We start from the raw sequence: 7,500 nt of genomic DNA, 5'->3' as shown, positions 1-7,500 counted from the left end.
TCGGCTTTTACTTCGTGTAGAAGACGCATATGACGTAACAAAAGCTTGAGGGGTCTTTAGGGATTTAGAATTCTGATTAGGTATTGTTTCACGATTTTTGTTCTATGGTTTTACGTCATGTGTGTCTTCTACACGAAGTAAAAGCCGTTTCATCCACATTTTAAAGAAAATCTCTCCCCTAATCTTTAGGGGCAAGACACCGCACTTCCGTTAGCCGGTCTTGACCAAAAAATGCATCTCTCTCTATTTTAGCTCCCTAAAGAAGTAATTACAACTGATGATAGAACAACCTCCCTGTATGTACATACTAGGCTCTTTCTAAAGAAAAAGCCCGAAGATTTTGTCTTATTTATTTTACAGATAAACTTGTACAAGATTCAGAAATTTCCTAAAAACACCACCTTGAATGAATGACTCCTTTTCAGAGTTTTATTTCTTTTTAATAAAATACCGTACTTCTGCTGTTTTTTGGGCACTACAACCTAGATCTTTCCCTTAAAATAATAACTTACTTTGTAATTTATAAACACAGGGACGGCGGAGCGTATTTTGTAGTGGGGGAATAAAAAGCAAGTGCCGGAGACGATAACTTGTAGGGGGTTCTGGGAGAATTCTCCGCCAGAAAATTTTGAAATCTTGAAGCTCGGAAATTGCGACTTTCAGCATTCTCGACGAGATATCAAAAACTTGACATTGTGACAATGTCCAAATATGGTCATAGCGCGCTCAATATTCGTCGTGCGTACTCAACAGATCCAGCGGTATTTTGTGTGTCGCGGAAAAAAAATGGTAGTTTTTCCAGCTTTTTTATCCAATAAACGTTGAAAATTGAGCTTTGTTATCCTGCTCAATCTTGCGGAATATCGCCTGATTTTAGCCAACTCGGCCTACGGCCTCGTCGGCTAAGTATCGGGCGATATAGCGAGCGATTTCGCACGATACTTGTTAAATACACATATCACAGCCTTGTATGTACGTATATTCCAGCCTTAAATCTGTTAGTCTTCATGCTTTGCTCATTTTTTGTTTTTCCTTCTGTTAGTTTTCTTAGTTTTCTTAGTTTTCTTTTTTTATCACTGATGGGTTTTTAAAATTATTTTTAAATTTTTATTTTTTACTCCCCCCCCCCCCCCCCCCCACCCCACTCAGCTCCGCCGTCCTTGAAACAAGTGTATTCTTTAACTCTACATGAAAACCTGGCAGAAAATTTAAAATTATTGCTGGTCCTTTTGGTAGGAAGGGGAGAGGGGGGTAGGGGGGGGGGGGGGGGATGAACTTAATGTGTGCATGTACTGGCATGTACTGATCTGGTCATGATATTCAGAATTTTCAATTTGCTCCAGAATAAGATACGAGTCACTTGAAGTGTTTACTTTAGACAGGATTTAGTACATAACCAGGAAATGGCGTTTAAACAACAGTATGGCAAGCAGTGCCTGCAAAACATAGCTCCACATGCTCAACTTGTCAAGTTTGTGATTAGGGTCTCTAAGATGCAGTGTCACTCCCCAGCACATAAACAAGGGAAGCATATCCTCCCCTCCCCCTGCTAGGCATGTGCATCAGGATATCACTTTTCTGGAGCTAAAAGTCATAACAGTACCCCCGCTGGTATGTTAATCATAGGCACCATCTCCATATTGAGGACAGTCTAAAACAGGGAACCTGAAGAGCTCAATACCAGTGGGTCTCTATATATATATTTTGTCTGCTGCTACTGGTTCGTTACGTTAGGTTTGACGACTGGCCTGTCCTTTATCTGACATTGCCTTTACCCAGCACATCTGGAGATAGATGATGATCAGACTGTTGCACAGCAAAACATGTTGTTCCACTAAACCACCCTGTACTTGTAAAACTGCATAAATGTTTGTCCAATATTCCAACCCACAGCAAGCGATACCACATATGCTGTAAAAACCAATAGTGCAGGATAGAGGATGACTACCGTACTGCGAAGAAATGGTAATGCTGAGGACAAAATGGACATGATAATGTTAATTAGTAACAGAAAGAACTCAAGAGTAAATTACCTTGAAACTACCGGTATGTCATGCAAAGCACAGTCTACAGTGTACTCAGTCCAAGAAAAGTTCTTCTAGATTTATTGAAATTCAATGTCACAATGGCTTCCATACATTTTTGCTAATTACTCTTCAAGATTCAGTGAAATAGGGAACATCCTTTCACTAAACTTTAAGGTAAAGTGTATCATTGAGGAAAATGGTAAGTTAGAATGTAAGGGGTTTTTTGTAAACCCATTGATTCTAATTTTGTGTCAAATTTCCTTCAAGCTGAAAATCACTTTGTCAGACCAGAGAATAGCTTCTTGAGAATAGCTCTTTCTCAAGAAACAAATTTTTGGTGGATAATACGCTTTCAGCAAGCAAGCAAGCAAAGCAAGCAAATTACCATAGACCATAGTTTTTCGGATACAAGGCGCACTCGGTTTAAAGACCCACCTTTAACGTTCAAACTTGATGGCATTTATGTCACAAACTGAAAACCTCATCAAAATACTCGGTTACAAGAAGCATCTCAAATAGAGGAATTTGGTTCAACTTGTCGCTAATTATCCTGTCACAACTGAAGATTGCAGTGTAATAAATTAAGTCAAGAAAAGTGGTAGAAGGAAATTCAACTTGAATTTAGAGAAAAACCTTTAAATCCTGTTGTTATTAGTCTTTTCTTGCGGGTGTTTTTGTTGTCGTACAACGCTAAGAATTGAAGGCCATCATCACAAACGTTGGTGTCAAGCCACCATTTTGGAATCGCAGTAAGGGGAAGACTGGAACGAGTTTAACATAAAAGATGGCGGCAAAGGATCAAAGAATCATCCCTGCAAGAGTTTTGTTGCCTTTGGGGCCAACAAGCAATTTCTTTGACAAAAAATGCTGCGCCTTATAACCGAAAAACTACGGTATATTGTGGTCAACAAGCACAGGATCCCACGTTGTTCAAAGATTATAAAAAAAGGAACTTTATTTTTAAATAAAGTTACTTTTATATAATGTTAAAAGTGTCTAGTCATTCTAGCCCTTGAGCCCTAATTGGGGATAATGTCAACTGAAATTAACAATTAATGCAAATCAAGTTAAATGTTGGTTTTTGAGGAGAGGGGAAAACCGGAGTACCCTGAGAAAAACCTCTCGGTTCAGAGTAGAGAACCAACAAACTCAACCCACATGACGCCGAGTCTGGGATAAAACCCGGGCCACATTGATGAGGGGTGAGTGCTCTCACCGCTGCGCCATCCCTGCACCCCTAATCTGTCTGCAGAGGTTGCATCTGTATGCCAAAAACCTAGCATGGAATGTCTGCGCAAATGAAATTTAAAATAGTCTGTTTGCCAAAATAGTCTAATATACACAAATTATGACCAAGATCTCTCTAGCACATACACGTGTTAAAAAGTTTACTCTTAAACTCACCACTGTAGCCTAGAAACGAAATGTAAATATAATAGACCAGGGCTATGAGCCAGAGAGAATTACCAATAAACTGTGATATGAACAAGGGATGATCTATAATGACTGAAATAAAAAGAAAAGCACATTAACACTGATAACACCACAATAAGCAATAGTAGCATACATTGTAGGAGATACAACACTACAAATTCCCTAAAATAATTAATAGATGTTAAAATAATTTTCATGACATAGATGTGTGGGTACCATACATTGCTGCATTAGTATAATTCAGAACATACTATTGTTTTAAACAAACATTGAATCTAACAGCTGTGACCAATCACTATCCAGATTATTATTGTTTCATTGCAATAAGAATAATTTTTAATCGACCTTGACCTTTTAGTCAATAATTGCCAGAGATGTTTTAAATATTGCATTCCAAGTATTGGAGGTGACAAGAAATTTCAGTTTAAAGGATGTTTGATACTTTTAGGCCCTAGAAAATAAAAAAATTCTTAAACAAGGATTACACCCCAAAAGGCAGAGTCAAAACTGTCACTTGTAATTGCAATGACTTTGTTTCGGAAGCAAATCCTAGAAAATATACTTGAATAAAAGTTTTGGAAACTGGACACTGCAATCCTCCAGGCCCTCCAATGAAATTCCTACCAGTTTTTTTTGAAAAGGATTCATGTACAGCAGCATTTTACCGTTTGAATAAATGATCTGGGTCAGATATAACAGAAGATATAATTTTTTCGACGAGATCGATCTTAAGCTAAGAACACTAAATTTAGACAATAAACATTTCGTTAAACGACTGGCCGACACGTGCCGAAACACAGATCTTTCCTTGTAAAAACTTAAAGTTCACGTGTTAAAATAGGGACTTCAAGCGTCTGTTTCAATTTTCTTCCCATTTTCGGTAACCTACGATCAAGCAAGTGTCAAAGGAACGGTAGCTTGTCGGCGAATTTGTGAAGTGATCGAAAACTCGTAAGATACATGTAGCTTTCATTGATCGGCATGACGTTTTAACAAAGAACCGTCCAGATGATTCACCCGTTTAAATGCCGAGTTTAAGTAACATTTATCTTTTCGTTCTGATTCATCGACAGCAAAAGATAAAGAAGATGAACTGCTTCTTGTCGTTATTCAATAAATACATGAAGCGATGTGACGTGCGTGTTTGTAACATGATCTCCATTAGCTTTATTAGACTCTCAACGAAAGACAAAGAAAATTTTTCGTCGTGAATAACAAAGACACATCAGACACGCATGTTTATGCGTATATACGCGTATAAATATACGCGTATGTGCGTATAACTATACGCGTATGTGCGTATAACCATACGCGTATGTGCGTATAACCATACGCGTATGTGCGTATAACTATACGCATATGTGCGTATAATCATACGCGTATGTGCGTATAAAACGCGTCTGCGCAGTTAACGTATATCTGAGCGGTACTGTATATGTCATTCTAAAATGGTGACAAATGCAATTTTCTCTTCTTAGGATGAGACCACACACTCTTGATCGTACAGAGTGGACATCAGCTCACAAGTGACTTTATAAAAACCTTTTGCAGAACCTTTTAACCCATTGACTCCCAGGGGTTCCCCATTGATGAGTAAAATCGTCTGGCGTTAGACAGAGTAAAATCTGGTTTAGGCTGGTGAGTGTCAACGGGTTTAAGTATCATATCTTGAACTGCAGATATGAAATAAAGTAAAGCAGTTCAATATATGATTCATTTCACATAGCACTTCATCCATTGATTCACTCATCACAGGAACATATGAACACACAAATAACCAGCCCCCAACACCAGTCGCTTCATAGCTCAGTTGGTTAGAGCGTCGCACCAGTATCCCAAGGTCACAGTTTCAAACCTTGTTGAAGTCCTGAATTTTTCAGGATTCTCTAAGCAATAATTGCTAAAATTGCCTTCATAACTGTGAGGATCATAGCTTTACTTTCAAATTAAAACAATAAAAAGGTATTATAATTCTTTATAATTTTATAGGCAGTTGACGAGTTATTTTGGACAACATAATAGAATTGGAGAGGTCACTTTGGATGGTTTACAGGTACAACCCTTTAAAATTCAAGTGAAAAATACATTACAAACAAAGAATCAAAGGTTATTTACTCTGCATACAAAAGAGTTGGATGACATGAAGAATGAGAAGCAGAGGAAAAAATGCATTAAGGTGAACATCAAATGCATAAGCCCACTCTACTCTCTGCCCAGGATCATATGTGGTGGGTATTCTCAAATATCTATTGCAAAAAAACCTGCAACAAAAACAAACAAAAACAATAATTATTTAATTTAACATTGAACTGCATCAGGATTTCAAACCAGGTTTTAAAAGGACTATGTCATTTCTCCACTTTAACATGAAACGGCAAACCACAGGCTGGTGCTTCTCTTACTCTAATTTTTCTCTGTCTTTTGAGAAGTACAATGTAATAAGAGTCAAGAAATGTGCTAAAATCAAACAAGTGTTTTTGATTATTTTTTTGCAAAAAGGCTAATGTAAATTTCACTTTGGTGTCATGGATCTCCACATACTTGTACATCAATGACGACATTATTATTGTTAAAGAATCTCAGGCTAAAAAGATGTTTTTTGTCCTGGCAAACTACCCTTGGGTGTAAGCAACAACAAGTTCCTAAAGATCCACAGGGTGTCCTGTCCTGAATCCCTAAAACTTTCTGTTACAGTCTAGCCATTCCCAACACAGCAGTTTTCTGAATCACTTCAAGTCTGATGTTAATTCGCCCTTGTCACACGGTGGCCATATTGTCCCGGAGACCAAAAAAGCTTTGTTTTACCACGCCAAGCCTCACCCCCATGGTTTCCCATGGTCACCCCCATGGTTTCCACTGCCAGGCTTGGCGTGGTAAAACAATGCTCTTTTGGTCTCCCGGGACAATATGGCTGCTGTGTGACAAGGGCGAATGTCAAGCTTTTTCATGTGTTCGCAAAATAAGTCAAATATTTATGTAGTCAGCCCCTAATTATGCGACCATAATTGGTAACACAGTCTCTTCAGTTTCCACAACTGTGGTACCAGTTGTGACCGAAGCATTTGTACTTTACTATTAAATATTTTTCTCCAGTTCTTTGGTTTTTCTCGTGAGTCTCCTGGGATGGTGATGTCGATGATCTTGGCCTCCATTATCACATTATTATTATTAGTATTATTTCTGTTTTTCTCTCAGATTTAAAATTTACAAATAAATTCTACTGAATATCAAGTCATCTCCCACAACCTCTGGTATCCAGCACCTTCCTTTAGTTAGAATTCTTGGAGTCCCTAGCAAACAAGCTTAGTAATGTAGCCTGGAAACGTTGACTAATTTCCATGTGTTCCAAGTGCTCCAATTATAACTGGAATGACTCTGACTTCTTTACATTGCTATATTCCCTTGATGATGATGATGATGATGATGATGATGACGATTATTATTATTATTGTTGCTATTACTATTAATAATTATTCACTTACCAACATAACGTCGCAATAACCAGGCCAACACCAATGCAATCCACAAATACAACCCATAACAAAAACTTCATAATTATTCACTTACCAACATAACGTCGCAATAACCAGGCCAACACCAATGCAATCCACAAATACAACCCATAACAAAAACTTCAAAAAACCTAGGAAATGGAGCTTTAGGGCAATTGCAAATCCAATTGAAGACACTGACAATAAAGAAAAACAAGAAAATTGTGGGGGTTAAAAAAATCTTCACAGACACAAAAAAGGGCAGTCTCCTACATACATAAATAAAAACTTAATAGACCTCTCCCCATAGGGGCTTTTCAAGGCCAATGAAACACAATAAATGAAACGACAGAACACAACAGCAACAACTGTTAAGAATCCCAACTGGCCGGAGGCAAACCAGTTGGCTATTTACAAGTGCATCTAGGAAGTTGAACCAGGAACAAATTCAATGAGTGGTCAGAGTAGGTCTTGAACCCAGGATCTCTGGATCTCAATGCAAGTGTCCTAACCACTGGGCCACACTGCCTCTCCTTCTTTGCATCACA

General features: G+C 38.1%; 1 protein-coding gene across 2 annotated transcripts in view; it reads right to left on the bottom strand.

Annotated features, from left to right (window-relative positions):
• Positions 1-415: 415 nt before the first annotated feature.
• LOC138000152 (protein unc-50 homolog A-like) overlaps positions 416-7,500 on the bottom strand; it is a 13,112-nt gene continuing 6,027 nt past the window's right edge. The window contains exons 4-7 of one of the 2 annotated variants that reach the window (XM_068846350.1): positions 7,029-7,149; positions 5,577-5,722; positions 3,432-3,533; positions 416-1,971 (exon numbers count right to left, since the gene is read on the bottom strand). In XM_068846350.1, the coding sequence (XP_068702451.1) occupies positions 1,835-1,971; positions 3,432-3,533; positions 5,577-5,722; positions 7,029-7,149 (506 nt within the window). In that variant the 3' untranslated portion in view covers positions 416-1,834. The remainder of the gene's footprint in view (positions 1,972-3,431; positions 3,534-5,576; positions 5,723-7,028; positions 7,150-7,500) is intronic. The other variant, XM_068846351.1, reaches the window with a different exon arrangement.

This window comes from Montipora foliosa, chromosome 4 (genome assembly GCF_036669935.1).
Source record: "Montipora foliosa isolate CH-2021 chromosome 4, ASM3666993v2, whole genome shotgun sequence".
Taxonomy (NCBI): domain Eukaryota; kingdom Metazoa; phylum Cnidaria; class Anthozoa; order Scleractinia; family Acroporidae; genus Montipora; species Montipora foliosa.
Note: the sequence above shows the minus strand (reverse complement) of the source record. Positions and strands in the feature narration are given on the sequence as shown.